The sequence below is a fragment of the Nematolebias whitei genome, chromosome 10 (assembly GCF_014905685.2).
Source record: "Nematolebias whitei isolate Nwh7 chromosome 10, NemWhi1, whole genome shotgun sequence".
NCBI lineage: Eukaryota > Metazoa > Chordata > Actinopteri > Cyprinodontiformes > Rivulidae > Nematolebias > Nematolebias whitei.
In genome coordinates, this window is record NC_056507.1 from 28,552,000 (window position 1) to 28,579,212 (window position 27,213).

The window sequence follows — 27,213 nt, forward strand, 5'->3', positions numbered from 1 at the left end:
CTGCTTGTATGATGTTCCTGATGCAGGTTACTGTCTCTTTCATTCACCACCAGAGGGGGGTGCAGCCCCCCCTGAGCTGCAAACAAGTGCCACTCACCAACTTCATAGATGTTCCTGCTCACAGTGCCCAGGAGGGTGGCTGTACCTCCGAAGGGCACTTCACGGTGGGAAGGGGATTTCATCTCAACGTAGCTGTTCTCTGTGTGCTTGCAAGCCAACTTGGGTGGGTCTCTAATGGTGGCATATGGATTATCACTATTCAGGGAGCAGGAGCTGTTGCTGCACAGGGAGCTTTTGATGTAATCTGCAGAAACTGCAAGACAAAGACTTATGCAATATCAACAAAGATGAAGCGGCTGTCACAGACCTGTAATGGTGGTATTAATACTGGAATTTAAAAAGATATCACAGTATGGCGAAGAGAATGGCAATGAAGCTAAAGTTGAATTTCTTTTTTGTCTCCAGCAGGTGAGTAATGGTGGTTTATAGTAATCAGAGTACAAAGGGGGAGAGAGTGGAAGGCTCATCTCATCTATAACAGTCTCATCAATCTGATAAGAGGCCTCATTAGAGACCGCAGCAAAGCCCTCTTCACACCCCTGGGTCCCTCACATTTACCATCGACCGCACAGTGTGGAAGACAAAATGACGTATCAGGCACTGAGCCATAGAAAGCAATTACTGTTGGAATAAAACCTCAGCCCACCATGATCTTGTCCAGAGTGCAAAGAGTTTTCACATAAATCACTGAAAATATACCTGTGTGACATTTTGGGTTGGAGAAATGGTCATATCAAAAGGGAAAACAATCCAAATAGAAAAACAGAGCCGTAAAGTGTGAAAAGATTCCATAATTGTGCTGGTGAAGCTGGGCATGGTTTCGCATGTGAAATGAGTTAGCAAACACACATACAGAAAAAAACATTTAAAATAAAATGTTTACCTTTTCTTGAGCCTCTTTGTGTCTGTACATCACCCTGCTGAACCTCTGAAACGAGACAGAAAAACATCACATATAATTTCACCATCTATCCATGCCATCCATCATCTCTTATCTGTGATTCGGTCATGGAGGCAACAGGTCCAGGAGAGAAACTAAGCCATCCCTCTCCTAAGCAACACTTAGGAGCTCTCAGGGCATTCCCAGGCCAGAGATGATATCCCTCCAGCAAGTTCTCGGTCAGCCCTATAGGAGATCCTTTTTCGGGGATATTCTCGGGAAATGTCCAAAAGTAGGCATTCAGGAGTCATCCTAATCAGATGCTTGAACCACCTTAACTGACTCTTTTCAAAGGAGTCCAAGCTCCTCACCCTATCTCTAAGGCTGAGCCCGGCCACTTTACAAAGGGTGCTCATTTCAGCTGTTTGTATCTGGGATCTCGTTCTTTTGGTCAGGATCCAAAACTTATCACCATAGAATTGGAACATAGACAGATGAGTAAATTGAGAACTTTGCTATTAGACTTAACACATTCTTTGCCACAACAGACAAATGCCCTCATTACTATATGGATGATGCCAGATGGAAAAACTCATTCCAGACCTGGGGGCATTCCTCCCTTGTCCATTGAACTCAGACTTAGAGATAAATGTGATGTCACTCTGCTACTTATTGTCTTACTGCACATTGAAGATCAAAGACTAAAGGTACCAACAGAACCATATTAGTCTTAAGGCGTGTTTTTGCACTGGAAAAAGGAGTGGCTCTTAATTTCATTGTACTGCGTATAATGACAATAAAGGCATTCTGATTCTGATATCAACAGCAAAAAGCAGTCAAGACCATTAACATTGGTTGATCCACTATGAGAGGGTGCTATTTATAAGACTGAGCTGAATACAGCTCTTCAGACTAAAGAAGTCTTTCGGACGAAAGACGAAAAGTTTCTACAATTTTATGTTTTTTGAACCCGTCCAGAGGACCAGGCTTAACTTTTTAGATCAAGACCATTAACTTTCCCAAACCAGACACCCTCCTCTCCACAACTGCACCTTGAAATCCTGTCAATGAACATCACAAACAGGATCAGAGGCGAGGGACTGCCCATGCAGGGTATAACCTGCACCAAAAATGAGCTTGACTTAGTGCCAAGGATATGGAAACAGTTCTTGTTGTTGTTATAAAGGAATGGATTGCCTGTAAACACAGCCCTGGTACTGCATGCTCCTGGAGCACCCTCACAGACTGCCTTATGGTCATAAGCCTTTTCTGGGTCCACAAAACACATACAGACTGGAAAGTCAAACTCTCATGACTAGTAGATCCACAAGGGTGAAGATCTGATTCTACTATTGACCAGGACAAAAGCCACGCAACTCTTCCTGAATCCAATGTTTGACAATCTGTTGGAGCCTCTCTTCCAACACCCTAGAGTGAACTTTCCCAGGGAGGCTGAGAAGTGTGATACCTTGATAGCTGGAACATGCACTCTGACCTTTTCTTTAAAAAAAAAAAAAAAAGGGGAACCACCACCCAAGTTTGTCACTTCCCAAATGTGAAATGTGACAATCAATGCTTCGTTGAAGGATTAGTTCAGATCTTCTGATATGAGGATCTCTGGAAAGAGTATGAACAATTTATATATTACCTGTTATAAAAGGCTTTTTTGAATGACCCCAGTTTTGGAAGAATTGAATGTGATGCTTACTAAACTATCGCCCTCATTTGCGCCACTCTGGGCCCTATATGACCCCATCCCCTCCCCAAATTCTCCAATCCTCCATCTGCTCCCCCAGGTGCCTGAGATGACAGCCCCTCTGCTCCACACATGTGAGCTGTGCAGCTCACTGGTCTGTGATTGTGTCAGAAAGGGCACCTGGCATAAAACAACTGCTGAATCCTCGTGCAAGTTCGCTCACTGTGGCAACCCCTGAAGAAGGGAGCAGCCGAAAGAAAGAAAATAAATTGTTCAGAACCTTTCCCACAACAACCCAATTCAAAAGATCTGCAATATCTCTTTAAGGTTCAGCAAAATATTAGAGAATTTCAGAAAAAAATGGTGATGATGATGATATAGATGATCTATATCTATTAAATACTGTATTTCATCTGAATGAACGCTTACAAGTCTGTCAGCTGTGGCTATAACAAGATACTAAATGACAACAATTATCAATCTCATGCAAAGATATGCTGGTTGATCGCTCAGGGACAATTTGAGCTGTCGTAAGAATTTGATTTGCTGCATGCTTGAATGCAAATTGGGAATAAGTAGTTACAAATTTTAAATAAAGAAAGAATTGATTAAAGAAAAATTGGATTTTGCTTGATGTTTAGCTATAATTTATTCCATCTAGGTAGTTTTATTTATTTATTTTTTTAAAGTTTACACCATTACAAACCAGAAACAAATATAATTTTTCATATAAAATGTTAAACGTGTGTGCATAGGTGCATTATTTTAAAGGTGTTTTGAAGAAATTTCTACCTAAATATGACCCCCAGAACAATATATATATATATAAAAAATAATAATAAAAAAATCAACATTACCAGACCTAATTATGCATAAAATACCCATATTCATGAGAGATATTTTATATAATATATGTAAAAAATTCTATAAACATTTTATAATTAGTTGTTAATTTGAGTTGAAATGAGTCAGGTGGAATAGTAATCAGGTTTGAGTGGGACGACCTGTTTTAATTAAGGAGCTGGGATCTATCAAAGTCTGATCTTCAAACACTCTTCATGGGTTGTAATATCACACTAACAAAGGAGACCTCTGAAGGACCTCAGAGAAAAGGCTGTTGATGCTTATCAGGCTGACAAAGGTTTTTATATATATATATATAAATAATAAAAAACAACAGTTTTACTCCACCAGTTCTCATCCAAAAATGTTTTATGCGTAAAGATATCAAGATTGTCATTACAGACTTATGTTCTAAGCATTTAGTTAGTAAAATTAAAGTAAAACACTGGTGAACAACAAAGTATACGTTTCTCAGATTGGTTACCGGTAATTTTAATATTCATTAATTAAGCATGAAATTACTGAAACAAATGTTTTGTGCTACAATAGGTGCAGGAATAAGCCATAGTGGTCAGCCAACATAAAATCCCAAAGTATCATTGTTCAAAAAGTAATTGTCTCTAATAAACAAACTTGATTTAAACTAAACCAAACAATTACTCTGCAAAAATTAGATCAAATTAAACAGACTTCACTCAAACCTATATGTAACTCTTTGGTTTAAATGGTTTGCATGTTTGCAGAAAGATAAACAATGCACTGAACCATGCAGTGAGAACCTTATCTTGAAGGATGGTGTTAGTTTTGTTGCTGTTGTGCCACAACTGCTTCCTCTTGCAAGCTGCTGGGTGATACACTTTGAAAGTAATCACTAATTTACCTGGAAAATCTTGCAATTTCTGTATGTGAGCTGAACCTGAAGTGAACAAAGTGGCACACAGCTGGAAACCAATTGCAAGCGCAGAACTCACTCTTTAAAGATGAATGAAGTTATTATTTTTGCAGGCAAAATTACAGGCTTGGGATTAAGACAATGGAAATCTGTAGAAAGCTTTTAAGTGTGCATGAGATAAAACTTTTTACAGATGTAAATATATATACTGTATTCTGCATGGATGCATGCATTTCCGTTGATGTGCAGAACTCATCAACAATCACACAATTAAAATATTTAGTTTTATATAATTAACAACAAATCATATGGCGACAAAAAGGTCACATGCTATATGTTTAGTCTTATTTGTGGAAATAAAATTAAAAAAAAACTTACACCATGGTTTATCTTGGAAACAGCTAAATGTGTTATTGCAATACAGTATATGCAACATACATTTCTAATATGCTGAGTAAAATGCTCCCACTTTCCTATAGGATTTTCTATAATTACCATCTTAAATGTGCAGCGTTTGACCCAGTGTAAGCCATCACCGCCACTCGGGGAAGCAAAAAAGGACTAATGAGCTCAAAGTGACCCACAATCATCTTTGCACCAGTACTCTCTTCGTCCCACCAGCATACCTTATCAAAATCAGAGCAAAGGTCATGTTTAACAAGAGCCCTGTGGTTCATCCTCATTCACAGCAGGCTGGTGCCAATAAAAGGTCTGCATTAATGGCACATGCGTCTTTGCTCTTGAATCGACAATTTTGCTCATTTCTGCTCCCAAGTCCAAGCTCAGCCTGTATGTGGTGTGACATAAAGAAAGAGAGTATTACTGACCTATGTCATTACGGCTGCAGTAGGCTCTCCATTCAGAGCTGTTTCTGCCCTTTAATGTGCTTGACTGCAAAAGGGAGGACACAGTTGTTTTTATGCTGCAATGTGTTTTTGGATTCTGTTAAATGTGCCAACCCATACGTTGGGTGCTCATACTTTGAGTGTCAGAGTGCCATCCAGGTTGCTGGAGATGGTGGAGACCACGTTGCACTGGGCAACAGTGTGGTAACTGGGGTTGGAGAAGCACTGGCCACCACTGCTGGTGCTGTTCTGGCTCTGACTGATCTCAGATCCGCTGGTCCTCATTGCCACAGTACTGCCACACTCTGAGGGTTTAGAGAAGTTTCAAAGATCAACAGATGACCGTGCCACATTTCTTTTCACAAAATCGATACTTTTATCACAACTTCAACCATGTTTTACAGACATTTTAAAAGAGGCTTTTAGTAATTTTGCAACTGATAGACTTTAGCCAAAGATTGAAAATATTGAAAAACTTCTCACCGGACAGAGAATAGTCAGTGTTGTTAATCTGCATTGCCTGTGTGTAGGACACACTGGGGTGGATCTCGTGACCCTTGTCCCTCTGCCTCTGCCGGTACCACACAAACAGACTAAGCATGGCCATGATGATGAGGAGTAGGAAGATGATGCCCATGACGGCCCCTGCCGATTGGCGCTCCGAGCCCCGTGCCGGGCTAATCTTAGTGTACGGATTGAGCTCCTCCATCATCAGAGCTGCTACACAGTAAACAAAGAGAGTGGGAAATCCAAACAATGCACACACATTTGTGTTTGAGCTCTAATGCACCCCAAATTCTCAGCCAGCTCGGTCACCTCTCACCTTGATCACAGCGGATGCCTTTATATCCAGGGCTGCAGTAGCACATTCCAGTCACATAGTCACAGGTAGCATTGTTCAGGCACTCACACAGCTGCTGGCAGCCGTATCCAAATGTACCTGCGGGACACTCTGCATGACAGAGAAGTGCATTACTACATCTATCAAAATTAAAGCACTTACTGAACACGAGCCAAAATGTTTAGAGGACACATGCGCACTCATCCACTGGGTAATTTCGTTTACAGCTAAAATGTGCTACTCAACTCTGCTCACAGCTTATCCCAGTGAAGCCTGTTCGGCAAACACACTGGCCAGTGATGTGGTCGCAGTCTGCTCCATTCTGGCAGTGGCAGACTTCGGCGCAGTCCTTTCCGTAGAACCCTGAAGGACAGCCTGGGGACAGAGATGTATATAATATTTCAGTGAAGGTTTGAGGAGGGGGGGAATGGGCAAGACAGTGTAAAGAGTCAAGGTCATATCGCAAGGGAACAGGAAAATCAATACCATTCGATGTCTCTGCTGCATACTCAATAAGGTACAATGTGAATGGATGGAAATGAAAGATTTCCTGTTTCAGCAGAAAATCCAGTTATGCTGTTACCATAACTCAGAGTGGTACAAACGGAACAACACAACCGAGAAAGGTAGGAATCAGTTTGTTTCTGCTTTCCTTTCCCTTATCTCAAACAACACAGAATAAAACAATAGCCATTTTTATGCACCAAAGCAGGAGCTTGATGCGACAAACACCACTGAGCAAACCCTTGGGGTTATAGATAATGGCATTCAAATTACAGGACGGATGTTGATGAGCTGCACTATCAGCGGGCAAATGACTGGAATGTATTATGAGCAAAATGATGAAGTGACTATTAGATTTTGTTTGATGTTTCTCTGTGAAATAGCACATAAAAACTTTATTTTTAAACTCATAAGAAGCTCTTTTCTCTCCCCCTGCAGTCCCGCTGGATAGCCAGTAGGTGATACTGTTTGTCTGTTAACTGTTTGTGGGGGTGGGGGTGGTGGGGACTTACTCTGTGTGCAGTAGAGACCAGTCCAACCCGAGCTGCACCTGCACTCCCCATCGTAGGCACTGCACTGGGCTCCGTTGTGACAGTTGCACGAGTTGAGACAGTCGGGGCCCCAGTGTCCAGAGGGACAGGCTGCAGACGCCAGAGACAAACTTAAGGTCACACACTCTCATGATAAACCTGTTTCCCAAGATGTGCATACATGGCACCCCCAAAAACAGGCTTTTGAAGGAAAATTGAGACATTCCCCACATGTGAGGAATGTGCTATACCTCTTCATATAAGAGGTATAACAGGTCTCACTTGTAAATGAGTCTTCAAGGCTCAATGTGATTTATCTGTATAATTAAAGGTTGAATGAACATGTATATACAATAGTGAACACTATACTTTGAGTTTTCTTTTTGCAGAAAATCCAGTTTAAGTATTAAAGCTGGCATCTTGTGAGCAGCTTGAACACCTGCTGCAGTCTTCTGTTCTTACTGTAAATGCTTTAAATGCACTCAGAATACACGTCTATTTCCCACGGCGTGGCAGCTCAAAGTTCTGCTTATGATCTTTGGCCTAAAGAGCAGCAAATCAAAGAGCATAATGTATTACAAAAGCCATTTTAGCGGGCTATGTGTTTTGCATCATCTTGAGCTGGGGGCGGTTCTTATTAATTTGTAGGGTCAAGAAAACGGCTCGTGTGTATGAAAGCAAATGTGAGGAAGGGAAACTATGGGTATGAGACAGACAACGGGAGGGAGGGAAGTGCATGAATGTGAGTGAATTAAGGATGAAGGAGTGAGGCCATACCCTGTGAGCAATCCCCTCCTGTCCAACCGGGAAAGCATTGGCAGGAGCCATCAATGGGGTTGCAGGTGCCATTGTTGGTGCAGAGGCAAACCTCAGCACAAGCCCTACCGAACCTTCCGCTTGGACAGACTGTAAAACACCACACACAAAACACATTGCTTTATAAATTAGACCTGATCTGCATCGGATTTAAAAAGTCAAGCCATTAACAACATGACATGAAACCCGGACACGTTGCTGAGAGCACGTTTTACACAAACAAACTCGGTCTGTGACAGGTTTTCCTCTAATGGATGAGATTGTTCTTTTTGAGTGGATATGAAGTGAAGTGATCTGTTTAGACAAAAGGAGGCGTTAATCACTGCCTCCTGTGGCAGAACTGCCCTATTTCCACCCACTAGAGAGGAATGACTGATGCGCCACAGAATTAAAATAGACCGTGTACACAGACCACTGTATAAATATTTGATGAAATTAATATTTCAATGCACTCTGGCGCTATTCCATAAAAGAGCAAAAATTTCAGCGAAACCTTCATTGTGTTTTTTGAGTGGGGCGGGCAGGGGGGGCTGAACTGAACTGTGCCAAGGTGTGTCAGGAGGAGGAAGCAGATCGATTAAAGGTCTCATAAAATGAGAATAGCCCAGGGTTAGAAGTATCTGATAAGGTGGCTCGCTGCAAAAAGACATGGGTTGAACTCATTTTCATGTGTGGGGTGGATTTTAATGATTATATTTTAACTGGCTAACCCCCCTTTTTTTCTTGAGAGCGCTTTCAAGCTCCTTCAAGCAGGTTGTCATTAAGCCATGAGGTTTGACTCCCTCATGCTGCTTCTGAGGTTTCAAATCTCATCTCACTAGGAGAGCTTCATTAGGCTGGGACTCTGCGTGGTGGACAGAGCACGGGCGAGGATGCTGACGGAGCTCAGCCGGAGGAGAACGTACATGTTGCTGGCCACCTTCGTCCCTCGTCGCCTGACGCCTGCTCAACAGTAATTATAGCCATGACAAATTAGGACTGGCTCTCATCTTTGCCCATTTTATTTTCCTGCTCTTCCTTCAGCTCCGCTTTTAAACTTTTATTTATAAGACACTGCTTAAAGGCATGAAAGAGAATCAAAAATCCTTCACAGACTTTCTGTGATTTATTAGAAATAAAAGCTAAATTATTAGAAGTAAAAACAACATATTTCAATGTGGGATTCTTTATTATTATTTTTGGCCAGGGAGGAGCTCGGACTCTACCTTTGGTCAAGACAATTGTTTGATTTTAGGCTGAGAACAATCAGTGTAAGAGATTAACGATGACGAGAAAAATCTTGATGCCTGATTTGGTTCTTTAGTACCGTATTTTCCACCGTACACGTTGCACCACCCTATAAGTTGCATCAGTTCAAATATGTCTAATAATGTGGAAAAATCCATAAATATGTCGCTTCGCCGTATACGTCACATCTATTATGCATCACCACAGACATGTCGTGTTTGTTACGTGTCACCGCTGACGACCTGGAAATGTGGACCCGTGTTGTGCCAAAAATTGAGGCTTCCATAATGGCGGCCACGAGAGCATGCACAGGAGGACTTTAGCAAGAATTTAACAAGATTAACACCCAAAAACATTTATTTGTTTGCTTGACTTTATAGTAAATGTGTGTCTCAGTTGAACTTTTACTTAATGAAAGGACTTTACTGGTCAAATCAGCTGTATCTCAAAAGTATATACTGCCTCGGTGCTCCGGGAGCGTGCAGAGGGAAGAAATCAGGAAGGAGTAACGCTGCGCATTTCTTTGAAATTTCACAAGATAACCACCTAAAACAATTATTTGTTTGCTCGACATTATAGCAAAGATGAGTCTCAGTTGAACTTTTACTTAATAAATGCAGTTCAGTGGTTAAATCAGCTTCATTTTGCCAGGGCGGCAGAATGAAGCTGATTTAACGGTTGCTCCAAGCGAGCAGAACGAGGTGTCGTACTGTGGCAAGCCGATTGTGTCATCAAAAGCCACTTTTACCTATTACATGACACAACGGCATGCCCCACTACTCGAGTGCCATCTAGCAGCTGAAAATGGTAATGTTCAATATTTTCAGTCATAGTGAATGAAAACAATCATATCTCAGCCAAAAATTGGTTTATAAATATGGGAAAATCCATAAATACGTCACTTTAGCGTATAAGTTGCAGGGCATGTATATTATGCAAAAATCTGTGACTTATAGGGCGGAAAATACGGTACTTCTATAACAGTAAAACCTTGATCCATGAAATCCTCCTGTAGTATATTTATAATATCTGTTGGCTCAGGAAGCCACACGTGAAAAGAAATGACCAGAAACTCTTTCCAGATTAAATAAAATACTTCCCTGCCTGAAAAAAAGCACAAAAGCAACACGCAGGTTTCAAAATCATTTCCAATGTTTGTTTCTACTTCATCAACAGAGCCTCTCTGTGTAATTAAATCATCACCAAGACAATACACAAAAGACAGGTTGTCCTGAAATTACATTTAACCAGAAGAACAGATGTGCACATGTTGCCTCTTTGTATATTAATGAAAACACTTTCACATGCAAGTCCCTTCACAGAATTAGACAGAGGTGCTGCAAAATGTTTTCTCATGCCTCAGCGATTTTAATAGTTGTTTTTTTTTAAGTTAATTTTTTGTTCATTAGGTATACAGATACATGTCTGATTTTATTAGAGCCAATGAATTTTAATACACATTTTTTGTATTCTCTGTAAGGGTAAAATGATTAATGCATATTTTCTAGTAGCAGAAACTAAAACCTCGTGAATTGTGTAAGGGACAGCGCAGCAACAGGAATGAGCGTGCCACTTGCCTTGGTTGCACAGAGAACCCGTGAAGCCAGAGAGGCACTCACAGTGGCCGGTGACGTGATGGCACGGGCCGGTGCTGTGCACGCACTGTGGACACGACTGGCTGCAGCGGTGGCCGTAGAACCCAGGAGAGCAGACTGCAGCCAGTGGAGCGTGGCGGGAGACGAGAGGGAATCAGTCACCAATGTTGATGGAACAAGAGGTATATAATTATAAGACACAGCATGACAAGAGCGATCAAGGGAGTAGAGCGCGAGAGAGAGAAAAATCCACGCTGGAGGAATCAAAGCAGAAAAGACAAGGAGAGGCTGCAAAGGGAGGGTGAGAGCAGAAAAGTCAGTCATTATTGTAATCACTGCCACTTTATCTGCAGCCACAAATGGCATAGGAAGAGAAGTGCTAAAGTCCGGAAAGCATCTTAATATGTTATAAAAATGAAGATTGTGCAAAAAAAAGCAAAGCACAAGATAGTCAAGGATGGTGCAAGAGTTACAAATATCATCAATTTTGCAGGAGGCTGCAACTGATAAGACCCTTTAGTTTTAAAGTGTTCAATTCCCAGCTCCAGAAGCAGTGATTAGGAGAAAATGTATCCTCCAATAGCACTAATCTCAGGGGACAATCAGGTATTTCCTAAACAAACACCTTTTAGTAAGTAATAAAACAGTTGCTGTCCCGCTTTGACATCCAGGCAATGTGAAGTTTACACAGCAGGTGTTGATTATTTTTCAATCGCAGGGTGAGGAACATATTATCAGCCTCTGGGGAAGCATGTAATCCTTTTTAATAAAAAAATTTCACCAGACAAAAACAAAAGAGGCAAACAAAGGTGGACTTATGAGGTTATACGTGATGAGTGAATTTTTCGTTTGTTACAGTAATCATGTCGCACTAACATCCACACAAACAGTGTGTGTGACTTTCTTTTATTTCCTCTCAGAGTGATGTTTACAGGTCGTGAATTTTGCTCACAATCAGTGAGCACTTGAGAGCGGCTTCAGACGGACCCTTTCAGAAGCCAGAGCTGGCGCTCCCAGTGAGCGTGCCCACTGATGAGCTTCAGGCAAGGACCGAGTCTCCAACTGCGAGCTGGTTGTTAAGGACGGTGTGGGAGGATGAAGTGTGTGTATGTGTGTGTGTTTACTTGCCAGTGTATGTCTGAGGGATGCCGTAGGGCTAAAGACACTGTGATTAAGAGATAGCTGTGATGAAGGATTTACACTCGAGCCACTATGACCGACAGCTGAGTGCCTCTCCTGAGCTGGCTCACCCTTTTAACAATCCTTCAAAGATCAAAACAAGGTCAGCGCCATGATGGAGTTTGTTACTGCGCCGTTCTCCGTGTCAGACGGTTGTTTCTCGAGGCTCTGGATCAAGAGGGGTTGCATAGAAAAAGAGGAAAGTCTCACTTCTTTTGCAGGTGGTGCCTCTGTATCCAGGTGCGCACACACATGTGCCGTCCTCGGGAGAGCAGGACCCGCCGTTCTGACAGGAACAGCTGACTGAACAGTTGGGTCCCCAGAAGCCTTGTGGGCACACATTATCACAGTGGATTCCTGCAGGCACATTAACAAAACGAATATTCAGTGAATGCAAACTACGAGGGCAGAAACGGCGAAGCTGAAACAGCCATCTGTAAAAATAAATAAAATAAAATGCAGCTTATAGCACTCACTCACAATGCTCAGCAGCAGACCTATGCAGCAATCTCAAATTAAAAAAATCTTCAGTTTGAAGCTAGTTTTTTTTTTTAGTCCATCTTTCACACTCTGTTTTTCCTTTCCAAACGTATTTTATATTTGATCTGACTGGAGCTCCTTGCCAGTGATCTGTGTTGATTAACAGGGTTGGGCCTCCAGAGAGCCCGAGCTTGTCTCGCATTCTCTTTCAGCAAAACTGGGGTTGTGTACTGAGCTGAAGGGAGGTACTCAGCTTACAAGAGGACAGACTGGATGTGTCACAGTGTGTTTTTTTAGTGCAGCTCCAGCCAACAACTGAAAAAAACACAGCCTTCATACAGGGTTCTCACAGCGCACATGAATGCATTAGCACATCCTTCAGAGCAGCAAGTTTCCTCTCTCAGCCTTTCAGAAAAATGAGATGAAAGGAGAAAGTTGTGCTACATACGGACATGTCTCCTCATAAGGTGTAATATGCTGCATATCATTGCAGTTGCACTCAGACTCACGCACCTAAACTCTGCAACCTCACGAGCTTCGGCCATGTTCGCGGCTCATTTGGAATTTCCTTTGAGTGAGAATATCAGAGATAGGTGTAGCCATTAAAGCAGCTTTAGTAAAGAACCTTTGAATTAAACCCAGACTAAACTCCTGGGACTGATGTTATACGCTATCCACGGCGCTTTAGGGCAGGCATGGAGGCGCAACGGAGAGGAAACGTTTGAGTTGTCGAGGGCGGAGGTGATTCAGACAGGAGCACAACATCAAAAGAAGGGCGAGACGTGCGACTGCGTTTGAGGTTGTGCTAGGCTGGTCAGGAGAAGAAGAAAAAAAAACAGCGACTGTCTTTGCTCTTGGAAAATGAGTGCAGACAGAGCATCAGATTTCTCAGTGTAATGGTGACAAACAGAGGGGCTTTCATTGCCTGGTGAGAAAGAAGAAGAAAGACTGAGGTTGCTTCAAAGAAAGCTTTCTGCTGAGAAGTGCCAAAGGTCTCCACTATCCAATTTGTACAGAGCGAGTACACCAAACCAAATCTTTTTTGTTCTTTTTAGCTCTTGGTCTTTGCATATAAACACACTGTTACATCACCTGCACTATTACACGGACCAGGATCTCAAATAAAAGGCGAGATCCTATTTAGCATGGGCTTGCATGAAGCCCCCACCACCATGTGCCTCGTTAGAGAGCCCTGTTTCCTCAGCTTTACAACAGCTCAGCAACAACTGAGTGGGTCACAAACAGCTTAAACTCTTGCATGAAATAGCTCAGTCTGAGCTTCCTGCCTATTCCTGAAGACTTCACGATGAAACTCACAGCAAGCTGACTTCCCAAATCTGAATCCAACACCCCCCCCCCAGGTACATGAGAAGTTCGCAGCAAAAACAGTATTTGACTCTCTGTAAATAGACATTTTATTCCATTCCTGACTCGGTCCTGAGACAAATTCCAACAAGTCGTCTCCTTCTAATAAATACGTGTTTGTCTGACCCACTGGGCCACACACTGCCCCCCAGCCCTGCACCCTGGTGACTCAATTAAGGCTGACAGATGGTCCAGACCTGTGCAGGATTCAGAGCATGAGAGGCCCATCTTGTCGACTCCATTCTTGCAGCTAATAAAACCCCCACATTGTTTCCCAGAATAAATGCCCTAAGCTCAGGAGGGCTGAATTGAGTGTGCCGCTGAGGGCTCGACCTTTTCATCCTGCATCTTTTCCCCCTCCCTGACTGCTCTTCTTCACCTAAACTCTGAGACAAGGTCCTCTCTTAGTGCCCTGTGTTTGACATTAAGAAATGACGTTGATTTCTCAAAAAACTCTCTCCCCAAAAAGCCCCTCTCAAAAAAATCATTGTAACACTTGGTTTATTTGCATAATGACTTTAACTGAGGCAGCACCGTGGTGCAACTGAACTGCTGCCTCTCAGTGAGAAGGTTGGTTCAAATCCCGGTCCGGGGGCCTTTCTGGGTGGAGTTTGCATATTCTCTCCATAAAAGTGTGGGTTTTCTCCGGGTTCTCCAGTTTTTGGTAACTCTAAATTGTCTTTAGGTGTGAGTGAGAGACTGAATGGTTGTTTGTCTCTATGTGGCCCTGTGGTGGACTGATGACCTGTCCAGGGTGTGCCCCGCCCCTCGCACAGTGATTGCTGGACATGGACACCAACGACCCCCGTGACCCAAAATGGAAGAAGTGAGTAAAAGATAATGGATGGATGGACTTTAATGGCTGAATGTTCGGTCCCTGAGCTGCTGGCTTTCAGTAACTTTGGCTCCGACGAGCAGTTTAGTTGAATATCCTGCTTTAGAGGGTGCATTTCCAAAAACCTAAACTGACTCTGGAAAAATGTAAAAGATGATAAAGCCCTGCAGCCGACCTCATGATCAGCTGAATACAACAGTGATAAACAGGAAGTACCACATGTTCATTTTTACAAAGGTACCTGCAGGTAAATCCTCCATTTTCTGTCATAATTACATTTTATGTTTAATGGTTAAATTAAAGGTTAACGCTTAAATCTAGTTGCACTTTGTTTTGTTTTGTATGTAGATATATGTTGTAACTTCTGGTTCCATAAGTTTAGTCTTTGTTTGTTATGATCAGTTAACACTAAACTGATTTTGTGCAAAGTGTTTATAATCTCTCTCCAGACTGTGGCACCTACAAATCTGGGGCAGGAAGGACTTTGCGCTGACCCCAACCAAGATGCTCCTAAATCCTCCTCCTATGGCCTCAAAACTGTGAACAGGACCCAACTTGTTTCATAATTCGATATTTTTGGTTATCAATAAAATAAAAGCCTTTACAAGAAAATGGTTCGCACCAAATGTTATTAGCTGGCTGTAAAAGCTGTAAAACCTGGACTGGGAAGCTCAGTCCTCACCTCCTTCTACAGGTGTGCAGTGGAGAGCATCTTGTGCTCCAGCATCAACGTGTGGCATGGAGGCTGCACAGCTGCAGAAAGAAAAGCTTTGCAGAGAGTGGTGAAGGCTGCACAGAAGATGTTGGAGTCAGCCTCCCCACCATCACAGACATATACACCTCCAGATGCTGGAAGAGGGCCACCTGCATCATGAAGGACCCCACTCACCCAGCACACACACTTTTTGCCCTGCTCCCCTCAGGCAGAAAGTTGAGGAGCATTAAGTGTAGAACCACTAGACTGAGGAACAGCTTCTACCCTGTGGCTGTTAAACTCATGAACCTCTAACCAGAATAATCACTGTGTGAGAAAAAAAAATTGCTGTAATGCCACTCGATTGTTGATATGTGCTGCTGACTATCCATGCTGCTGATTATTTCATGCTGCTGTGTAATGTAAATCCGAGTGCTACGTCTGTAGCATCTTAGCTAGCACATCTGTATTGCACGCCGCTAGCTTAGCGCTACATCTTTTTGTGCCATTAACTCTAAAATAGTTATTGAATCAAGAGTTTACTTATGGAGGTAAACGTAGATGTTTAACAATCTGTTAAAATACACCAGAATGCAAGAAATAGCATCTACTTTATTCAAAAATTTACGGGGGAGGACCCCTCCACCAGTGTGCCCCTCCCACATTACGAATGCATCTGACACCAACGGCCACCATGTTGTTCAAACCAAGAGCCATTATCGACACCGGGAGCTATGCACCCCTAAAGGTCAGGCTCTGGAATCGCCCCTGCCTTTGTGCGTGAATCATTTCAGTGAGGAAACATCTGCAGAGTCTGAGCCTTTGATAATTAAGAGTCTGGCAGGAGGTTCAGTCAGATTTAACACAAACTTGAAACTTTGATTAGTCAACATAGCCAAAATTCTATGTATTATAGAGTATGTTTTAAAATTAAGAAAGCATTCCTTTGCCAAATATTTGCTTAAGCCTTAAAAAAAATAAAAATCTGTCTACTGACTTTTTTCTTTGTAAAACAAGCAATATTTTAAACAAGAGTGACTGCATACAACCACTGAATCAGTGGAAACATTTTAATTTAAAGCTTAATTCTCAAAGTTTCTCATCCAGATACAGAACAGGCTGAGTGGCAAAACAAACTGAAGGTTTAATTCATGAAATTCTGCTTGGAGCTTCTGTAAACACACACAAACCACGAGCACCCATGCCCCTGACTCTCATCTGATGGCTTTGATTTTCAGCTGATGAGGAACAACTAATAGATCCAGATAGTTTGCAGCTACAGATACGAGCCCGATCAGGACCCACCTGTCCATCCGGGGTAGCAGCGACACGAGCCAGACACGGGGTCGCAGCCGTCAGCGTGGCTGCAGTCACAGTGTTCACGGCACTCCAACCCGTAGGTGCCGTCCTGACAACGACATCAGCTCAGTGTCAGACATTTAAATCCCAAAACATGTCAGCTGGTGCATGTCAGGCTGATGCTACAGGTGAGACTCACAGGGCAGGACTCGTCACAGCGCTCCCCTCTCCACCCAGAAGAACAAGAGCAGGTGCCGTCTACGGGGTCACATGCAGCTCCGTTGTTGCAAAAGCATGTCTGATTACAGCCCAAGCCCCATGTACCACTGGAGCAAGGGATGGAGCAGTCCACACCCTGCCAGCCTCCAGTGGAAGAGAGCAGACACCAGATGGGTTCCATTAATTTAAAGAAGCTTCATGAACATCATTACCTTAATCAAAGGCCTAGCATTCCTTGAAGTAGGCATATCGCCTGTTGCTGTTCATGCCAGGGTTTTAGATTAACATGTTATGAAATGAGTTGAAGCTGTAGTTGAAAAATAACAATATGTGCGAACTTGTGCAATTTCACAAGACGTCAGTCTCAAAACATGTGTTGGAATTGACTCTGAGCTACCACTACATAACATGTTAGCTCAATATCTGTAAAGATGACTGAGTTGTAACCATTGTTGTGTTTGCTGGGGTCATTTAGCTGTAGCAGCCATCTTTAATCCGACTGACTCAGTATATTCAATGAGTTACTCTTGAAATTCATTCACTGTTTCATCAAAATAATTTGGCAAAAAAAAGAGACATGAGCAAAAACAGGCAGCAGTTTATAATGAAGACTTAGAAATGAAAAGTTTCTGATAGCAACCATAAAAACATGAACATAAGTTGTTTCACATTACATCTTTATAATCAGGTGAAAAACGTGGTGTGATGTTTGGTGTCGTGTAATGACCAAATAAATGAACAGGTTTGATTTCCTGAGAGAAGTTTATGATAATGTCAGAATATAATTTGAATTTATCACGAGGTTAGAGGAAGTCAACAGACAAAGACAATAATTGATTAGTTCATTTTAATTATTTCAGCTTATCTTCAAAATAGGATTAAAGAAGACAAAACAGATATTTAGCATAGTTTTAATCCCTTATGGATAAACGCTTTTTGCGGTTTCATGGTATTGCTGTAAAACCTGGATGGTAATTTAGTTTGCTTTAATGTTTTTATAACCTTAGTCTGTAAGACGTGAAGTAAAATTTCTTTTTCTCCTTTTAAACCCAAATATTAATTTCATCTTTACTCTTAAACAATGATATGTGAATAAAACTCTGTTTGTCATCTCAATACAAATTCTCAAACAATGGCTCTGCTCAGTATTTGTTTCACACCTTCACTGTGTGAGTGAATGTTAAATTATTACTTATGATGTCCTGAGCATCAGAGTGGAAAATTGTATATATCTCTACCTATTTGTTTAGGATTTACTTTGTCATCCATCAATATTTGAGAGATATTTCCACTAAACTAAAAAGTGTTGTAATGACTGGGGAGGGGTTGTGCTTTTATTTTTATTTATTTATAAATTTTATTTAATTTTATTATAAATACTTCAAATCTTTTTTATTTAAGGAAACCACATATAAAACATAAAAAAGTGAAAAGAGCCAAGTAAGTAGAGGCTGCAATCACATATTTATGATTTTCTGAAAATTGCCTGACAAAACCTATAAATAGATTATTTCTAATCCTTTCATCGTTACATGTCCATGTTCCGAAACAGCTGAAGGCTGATAAAAAAAAGACCTATTTAACCAAACCAGGTTTGTTAGAGCAAGACACGTGCAAAACACGTGCAGTACAGGCCGTGTGAATAATTAACCTCTCGTCTTCTTGTATCATGAATGTCTTGCCTGAACTTGTACCATGAGATAATTGTTGTGTACCTTCATTGCAGACGCAGGAGCCATCGATGGGAGAGCAGGACGCCTGATTGTGGCAAGAACATGTGGACATGCAGCTCGGTCCGAACACACCCTGAGGGCACGCAGTGTCACAGTCCTCCCCCTGAGGAAGAACCAAACCAGGGAGCAGAAGAATCAGAAATGGGTTCATTCTGAATGACTGAGGACAGAAAGACAAAGAGGGTAAAATACACTTCTCCTTGCTTTCTGGATGATTTACTTGGGTCGGTCAGGCTGTTTCTGCACAAAGAAAAGCAGCAAATGAATTGCGAATTTAAAGTGAAGCTGAAGGGAGAAAGGAAATATACAGCTGATCACCTTGAGCAATCATTCCTAGCTTCCAATTATGCACTCTACGTATTCTGACAGCGCTGATGCTTCTTGCAGCCCTGCTTCAGCACCGCTCTCTGACGTCTCTCCACATCTTTGTAGAGTCTCTTCGCTTTTCAACAGACAGACTGGCACAACTCCAAGACCCAAGAATTCTCATCCATCCTCCTCGGAGCAAGCCACGACTAAATTCACCCTTCAGTCTGCCCTTCTTCACTTCATTAATATAAATATTTCTGTTCTAAATACACTTTGTGTTGGACAAACTGCAGTCTTTGCGTTGCAAAACGACTGGTGGAAGATAAAGAGTACCTGTTAACTTTGAACATGGTGTTCAGCTGGAGCAAACAGGATGTAAAGGAAACATTACCATCAATAATAAGATATTATTATTATTATTATCATGATTGAGATTATTATTCATATATCATTATTAAGATGTTTGTGTTTACACATGATCATATTAAGTGCAGTGTACCTATTAACGTACAATGACTATAAATAGAAAAAAGAAGCTTTCTTGAAGGAATGCGTATTGCTATGTTGCATGCCAAAATTTTAAACAAAGATCTGATCTGTTAGCTCTCAGAGCATATGTTGGGGAGGACTCTCAGCTAATAGCATGCCAAATTTTAGCACAACATATGTAAAATTGTCTGAAGTATCACTATTTTGGTGTTTGCTACTGTAGTTTAGCTGTGGTGGGCATCTTAAACCAGTTTGGCACCAAAAGTGAATCAGTTGTAGATGTACGTCCACTGATCACTTTTTAATAATATAGTAATAATAACATTTATTTAACCAGGTTTGTCCCATTGAGATCAAAAGATCTCTTTTACAAGAGAGACCTGGCCAAGACTGGCAGCACATAGAGAGAAGGGGAAAAACACTGTTACAACACAGTCACAATAAACATAGACTTTCAATAAAACAAATGACTCAATTAAAACAATTGCACTTCTGCAACTTGAACATAACAGGATCTATCATGGTATTAAATACATTCAGATATACTAGTGTTCTAAGTTTAAGCTTTGATTGCAAACTGTTCCATGAGGTTGGAGCAGAAAAGCTGAAGGCTTTCTTCCCCTTTCTGTTCTGACACGAGGAACACTCAAATTTAAAAAGACTTGAGACCGGAGTCTGTAGGTCCTGTTGTTTAAAGTTAACAAAGATGAAAGATAAGGTGCTGTCAACTTAATCGTAGGCTTGTAAATCAAAACATACCAATGGCCAAGCTGATGTACAGAGATGACCATTTTAACTTAGCAAGAGACAGTGATGAGTTAAGGCTCCATAATTTGTAATGAACCACAAAGCACCATGATACACACTATCCAGCATGTGAAGACATTGAGCAGAGACGTTCATGTATAATACATCACCATAGTCAATAACTGGAAAAAAGGTTGACACCACCAATTTCTGTTTTACCCTAAAAGAAAAGCAGGATTTATTCAGAAAATAAAATCCAAGTAAAAGCTTCAGTTTATTTAAAGTGCACTGAACATTCAGAGATTCTTTATTGTCATGGTGGAACAAAAATATGTACACAGGGTCCCAGTGACATCTATCAATAAAATGTAAAAGAAAAACAGTAATGATATCTAAGATATGAACTAAGACTATGAACTAAAAAAACATCAGTTAAAAATACGCTAAGCACTAATAGCATACAAACAATAAACACAATACACTGAACAGCAGCACGAACATGAGTCAGTGTGAGCAGATGAGTACGAACTAACACAGCATCATGACACAGATCAGCAGCAACAATTGTTGTCATCATTCTTTGTTGAAATCAGGTCTCTCTTGTAAATGAGTCCTCGAGGCTCAATGGGATTTACCTGTCTAAATAAAGGTTGAATGAACAAGATGTGATTTTTCACAGTGATTATTCTGGTTAGAGATTCATGAGTCTAACAGCCTCAGGGTAGAAGCTGTTCCTCAGTCTAGTGGTTCTACACTTAATGCTCCTCAACCTCCTTCCTGAGGGGAGTGAGGCAAAAAGTGTGTGTGCTGGGTGAGTGGAGTCCTTCATGATGCAGGTGGCCCTCTTCCTGCATCTAGAGGTGTAGATGTCTGTGATGGTGGGGAGACTGACTCCAACAGTCTTCTGTGCAGCCTTCACCACTCTCTGCAAAGCTTTAATTTCTGCAGCTGTGCAGCCTCCATGCCACACGTTGGATGCTGGAGCACAGGATGCTCTTCACTGCACACCTGTAGAAGGAGGTGAGGACTGAGCTTCCCAGACCAGCTCGCCTCAGCCGCCTGAGGAAGTAGAGTCTCTGATGAGCCTGAGGATATACTGTATGTGCTTTAAAAGACAATTTATCATCAATTAAAAATCCCAGATATTTGAACGTAGATATAAGTTCAATTTGTTGACCATCACTAGTGGTGATGACAGACTGGTTTGACCTTACTGTTGTTGAGTTGTTGAAAAACATAAGCTTTGTTTTGTCAGCATTCAAAACAAGTTGAAGCTGACTATGCTGTTCTTGTATTCTGTTAAATGCGTTCTGCATGTATGCAAACACTTCTGTGGGCATAGGTGCAAAACAATATATGACTTAGTCATCTGTATAAAAATGAATTGCTGCATTTGAAATATCCTTTCCAAAATCATTATTATCCAAGATAAATAACAAAGGACCCAGTACAGAACCTTGTGGTACCCCCTTGTGAATAAACTGAACTCCAGAACAAAAACCATCTGGATTCTACAGTATCTTTAAGATAGTTTACAAACCATCCAACTGTATGTGTAGAAAACCCAACAGTTGTTAGATGATTAGTGATCCACAGTATCAAAGGCCTTAGAGAAATCTATAAATAGTGAAAGACAACACAGATTTTTATCTAGAGCTTCTGTTAAATCATTTAGAACCTTTAATGCTGCAGTGGTAGTACTGTTTATTACTAAATCCTGATTGATAAATCCAAATAATAGAATTAGTGGCCAGATATTCTTTTACATGTTCACTAACAAGGGACTCAAATACTTTAGCAAGCACAGATAATTTAGATGGGTAATTTTTGGATGTTTCTTTCAAATCTGTCATCTGGTTCGTGATATATTTTACGAACAGACAGACAAAAAACACATGCATAAAGATGCAGGCAATTACATGATCACCTGCTGCCATGAAAGGCAGGAAGTAAATATTAACACACTGTGGAAAATAAGTCATCATTCAGTGATGTCTGGATGATTATTAGTTCTGCTGTTTAGATGATGTTTGTGTTGAAGTGTATTGCTGCAGGTCAGAATCAGTGACAAGTATAACCACTTCCACTTTATTATCTTTGGGGAGGCCCACTTTGAAATTCAAAAACCTCTGATGAAACAGTGAACATGTGAGATGGAGCACCAAAGGTGATCAAGTCTCGTCCATTTTTCATGCTCTTGTCCTTTATGGCAGGAGGAAAAATAAGAAAAAAATGCCCCTCAATCTACATCAAGTTCTGCGCATGAGGCAAGTTAACTGAGATTTTAGACAAATCAACTTTCTGTTGGTTTTAGAAGCTACAGGCTGATGACAGCATACATGTAAAGAAATCAGTAAATATGCTGATTTTATATCAGTTTTACCAAAACTGGAAATGTCCTCATTAGAAAACCAGCCTACAAAGCTGAAGATGTTTTCTGGATGGAAAATACATATTTTCATACTCCCCTGAACGGTTTCTGCAGATTTTCTATATCGACTCATAGTATTATTTCATTAACTTTTGCAGGTGATAAATGATGAAAGAACTGCTGCTTAAAATATCCTGTAAAGTTCTGGTCTTTCGGTATTTATTAAACGATTTGTAACAGACTCACCTAAAAGCTCAGTGGATCCATCCATCTGTTGTTTCAGGATTTAAATTTATTGTCATCTACCTTCACCTGACAGAACACAACTTTGATTTGCAGTTTTTCTGTGAATGCTGTTGAGTGTTCATTTGTCATTTGTTGCAGCTGTATTTGAGAGTCATTCTCCACAACACATACCTCTAGCGCTGATAGCATCCATCCATTATCTTTTACCAACTTCTTCCATTTTGGGTCACGGGGGTCGCCGGTGCCCATGTCCAGCAATCACTGTGCGAGGAGCGGGGTACACCCTGGATAGGTCTCCAGTCCATCACAGGGACACATAGAGACAAACAACCATTCACACTCTCACATACACCTAGGGACAATTCAGAGTTACCAATCAGACTAACATGAATGTTTTTGGTGGGAGGAAACGAGATTACCTGGAGAAAACCCATGCATGCACCGAGCGAACATGCAAACTTCACCCAGAAAGGCCCCCCAGACCAGGATTTGAACCAGCAACCTTCTTGCTGAGAGGCAGCAGCTCTTCCAATTGTGCCACCATGCTGCTTAAACTGCTTAAGCATAAACTGTGTAATTGCACACAATCATATTTTCAAGGTCTGAACAGCAAACTTCATCTTTTCAAAAGACAGTAGGTGCATTCCTTCATGGATGTTTGGCCTTAAGGTTGAAAGCCTGGAAAAGCTTTACAAAAAATAAATAAAAAGAAACAGAAGAAGCTTATAGAGGATTATTATTTTTAACTCACCAAACATGTTTCTTTTCTCTTTTTATTGTTTTGTCTATAGAGAAAAAGAAAAAAAAGTATTTAAAGCAAGATCAAAACATCCTTGCAGCACGGTGGCACAGTTCGTAGAGCTGCCGTCTCACAGTGAGCAGGTCACACCGGTTCAAATCCCTGTCCGGGGGCCTTTCTGGGTGGAGTTTGCATGTTCTCTCCGTGCATGCGTGGGTTTTCTCCAGGTACTCTGGTTTCCTCCCACAGACCAAAAACATGCATGTTAGGCTGATTGGTAACTCTAAATTGTTCCTAGGAGTGAGTGAGAAAGTGAATGGTTGTTTGTCTCGTTTGTCTCTATGTGTCCCTGTGATGAACTGGAGACCTGTCCAAGGTGTCCCCTGCCTCTCGCATAGTGATAGCTGTACATGGGGATCAGTGACCCCATGACCCAAAAAAGGAAGAAGCGGGTAAAAGTGATGGATGGATCAAAACAACTTTAAAAAAAACAACAGTCTTGATGCAGACAGCGTTAATTCACATGGCTGATCGTGTCATTATTCCAGCAGGGGGAGTTCGGAACAGCAAGGATGAAAACACTTCAGAGTTCAGTGCAGTCAAACTATGGGAAAATGTTGCAAATAAAGCCCACAGGCAGGAGGATGCAATCTGAATATTGGCAGCACCTACTGTAGTATTCATGAGCGCTCCAGTAAGTCTCACTGCATAAGAGTGAACGCTGCTAAAGGACACAAAGCGTTCCTTGTCTGTCCTCTGCAACCTGCCATCATTAGAGTTTCCCTGCTTTAAAAGCTGAGTGCAGCCCACTTCCTCTGGTCTCATCTCTCCCTCAGCTGGAGATCACAGCCACTGTACGGGTCCCCACTCCCTCCCCCACTTCAAACCCCGCCGTGAGTGACAGGTGACACGATGATTTAGAGTCCCAATTAGAGGCCCAGAGGAGTCCTGAGTGGATCTTGCTTTGCTCACCAGAGTGCTGGGGGACTGCTGGCTGCTCGCTGCTCTCATTATCATTTTGAACTCAGCTTAAACAGGAGGCAGGAGGAGATGTGCCAGCGGACGCCGGGGGCAGAACACACATCTTATAACATCTCCCCTCCCTGTGCAACCACATAAAAGCGCCCGTCTGTGGATGAAATTTTTATCAATCGGTTGCGATAACCTTTGTTCTGCCGAAAATGACAGCTTCAAGACTGCTAACAATAGCAGTTCGGCTGCAGCTGTTAAAGCGTGGAGAAGTTTTGACCAGGAGGAGAGGGTGGGGGGGGGGGGTGTTCAGTCTTCAGAGCACAGGCAATTTACTGGTGAGTGGACTCATGGATAAAATGTTACGCGGCCACAAATGACCACATGGATTTTTGTAGAGCTGAATTCCACGTGGTTTCGCCCTCGTGGCAGTCGTCCTGTCCTTCAGGGTGAAAAGGCTGCTCTCTCGTTAGTCATCTGCTTCATATTCCTTCAGAGCTGGGAAGGATAGAAGGCTGAGAATCATTACTAAAACACGGAGCTGTCACCCCGTTGCACGCTATAACACCACGGTCAGAGAAAGCAGCAGCCAGACCTGAGCTCCTCTGAGAACGCCAGGTTGTCCTTGGTTAAGAAACTAAACCCAAACTTATTTGAGTCTTAATGTAATTGGAATTTTTTTTTTTTAATAGTAAGCCACAAGCGGACACAGCATTGATTAGGCTTTTACCCATTGAGACTAAATGCAAATTGTCCTACTAATTACCAATCAGTTTCACTCCTTAGCAGTGTATCCAACGGCTGGAGTAGAGAAAGCGTTTTAAATTTCATGCCATACTACAGAAACAGGACCGTTTGAACCATTTGATGAGGCTAAAAATCACTAAGAGGTGGGAATGTGATTTGTTATCACGACCAGAAACGGAAGCCATTTCTGATGCACTCATATAATCTCACACGTACCACACTGTTAACAGAACAAGCGGGCCCTGTACGTTACTTTGCACTGCAGATTGCCAGGAACAATGCCTGAATAGGTAACATGTAATCACTTTGTCCCAGTCCACACACACAATAAAAGAGCATGTCCAATTACTAGAAGTAAATCAAGTGTGCAGGTGCTCAGTCTGTTCCAACACTTGGCTTGGTTTGCCTCCCAATGGGATCCCAGAACAAAGATGCAGCAGGGAGGCTTACAAGTGCTCCCTGGTGGAAGTGACTTCACTTGCCGTCATAGCCTCAACACAATAATCAGCCACTTTTTAACAGCCCCACTTGACAATATCCATGCAGTATGCAACGTGACGCAAACAGGTACCAGCTTTATGCTTCCAACAATACGCTTCAGCAGCTTTGTTAGGAAAACATTCACGAGCCTCCTCCTTCACACACAAACACACAAATTCTCCATATGAGCGGTGCTTGTTCCCACCTGACTGCCTCCTTTTCTATCCAGCTTCTGCCCTCTAGGTCTGTTTAATGGGTCTGGCAGCCCTTCCCAGCAGCCGCCAAAGCGAACAGGTGGAGCAAATTAAGACACAGTCTGCAGCCCAGCTCTGTAGCTCAATTCACCACAGCGACCCGCTGTAAGACACAGGCAATTTCCACTGAAATGTAACATTGGCAGACTTGTAATCCCTCAGTCTCTGTAGCTCTGGAACTTCCAATTGCGAGACAAGAAATACAGTGGCGGAGCTGATTGAAGTTACACAACTAAATTGACAGTTGTAAAAGGGGACAATGTGACAGCCCAAAAATGAATAAAACTGAAGCAGACAACAAAAATATCACTCTCTTGGTAGAAGAATGTAGATTTAAGTTTGCTCCATACTTTGGCTGTACAGAAATCCAATATTTGTGAAATAGCATAACTGATATGTGCACTACAGAATGTCAAGTGGTGCAAAAGAACACATCAAGATTAATGGAAAATAAAATACCCCAGAATTAGTTTTATTAAAAACTGTATATACTATAAATACTATTCTATAAAATAAATTTCATACACAATATTCCAGAGAGAATAAATCCAACGTGCAACCTTCAAAGTTAAACTTACACAGTTAAAAGATAAAGTAGTCATGTGGAATTTAAGCTTGCTAAATTATTTTTTGTGTGTTTGTTGGTTATAGTGTATTTAACTCTAATACTTGAAAAAAAAAATTGTTGACTTTATGTATAAAATAAATTTAACAATTTTACACACTGTTATAATGAACTGCCATCTGGGAGAAGGTACCGCAGCATTCGGACCAACACAACCAGACTGTAACAGCTTCAGTCCACAAGCTATCAGACTCCTCAGCTCTGGACTCTGACACACACGTGATGGACTCTGACACACACGTGATGGACTCTGACACACACATGATGGACTCTAACACACATGATGGACTCTAACACACATGCTGGACTCTGACACACACATGATGGACTCTGACACACACATGATGGACTAACACACACATGATAGACTCTGACACACATGATGGACTCTGACACACATGCCGGATTCTGACACACACATGATGGACTAACACACACATGATGGACACGGACACACAAATGATGGCCTTTGACACGTACATGATGGACTAACACACATGATGGACACTGACACACACATGATGGCCTTTGACACACACATGATGGACTCTGACACACACATGGACTAACACACACATGATGGGCACTGACACACAAATGATGGCCTCTGACACACACATGATGGTCTAACACAGACATGATGGACACTGACACACACAAGATGGACTCTGACACACACATGATGGACTAACACACACATGGTG

At 41.7% G+C, this 27,213-nt stretch overlaps 1 protein-coding gene across 1 annotated transcript in view; it reads right to left on the bottom strand.

The window, feature by feature from the left end:
* Window positions 1–27,213, bottom strand: part of megf11 (multiple EGF-like-domains 11) — a 94,829-nt gene that overhangs the window by 1,732 nt on the left and 65,884 nt on the right. Inside the window, exons 8-21 of the mRNA XM_037683686.1 lie at window positions 18,516–18,636; window positions 16,781–16,944; window positions 16,588–16,690; window positions 12,119–12,265; window positions 10,712–10,846; window positions 7,869–7,997; window positions 7,074–7,202; window positions 6,304–6,432; window positions 6,040–6,168; window positions 5,700–5,936; window positions 5,352–5,521; window positions 5,199–5,262; window positions 944–988; window positions 98–313 (exon numbers count right to left, since the gene is read on the bottom strand). Of these exons, the coding sequence (XP_037539614.1) occupies window positions 98–313; window positions 944–988; window positions 5,199–5,262; window positions 5,352–5,521; window positions 5,700–5,936; window positions 6,040–6,168; window positions 6,304–6,432; window positions 7,074–7,202; window positions 7,869–7,997; window positions 10,712–10,846; window positions 12,119–12,265; window positions 16,588–16,690; window positions 16,781–16,944; window positions 18,516–18,636 (1,918 nt within the window). The remainder of the gene's footprint in view (window positions 1–97; window positions 314–943; window positions 989–5,198; window positions 5,263–5,351; window positions 5,522–5,699; window positions 5,937–6,039; window positions 6,169–6,303; window positions 6,433–7,073; window positions 7,203–7,868; window positions 7,998–10,711; window positions 10,847–12,118; window positions 12,266–16,587; window positions 16,691–16,780; window positions 16,945–18,515; window positions 18,637–27,213) is intronic.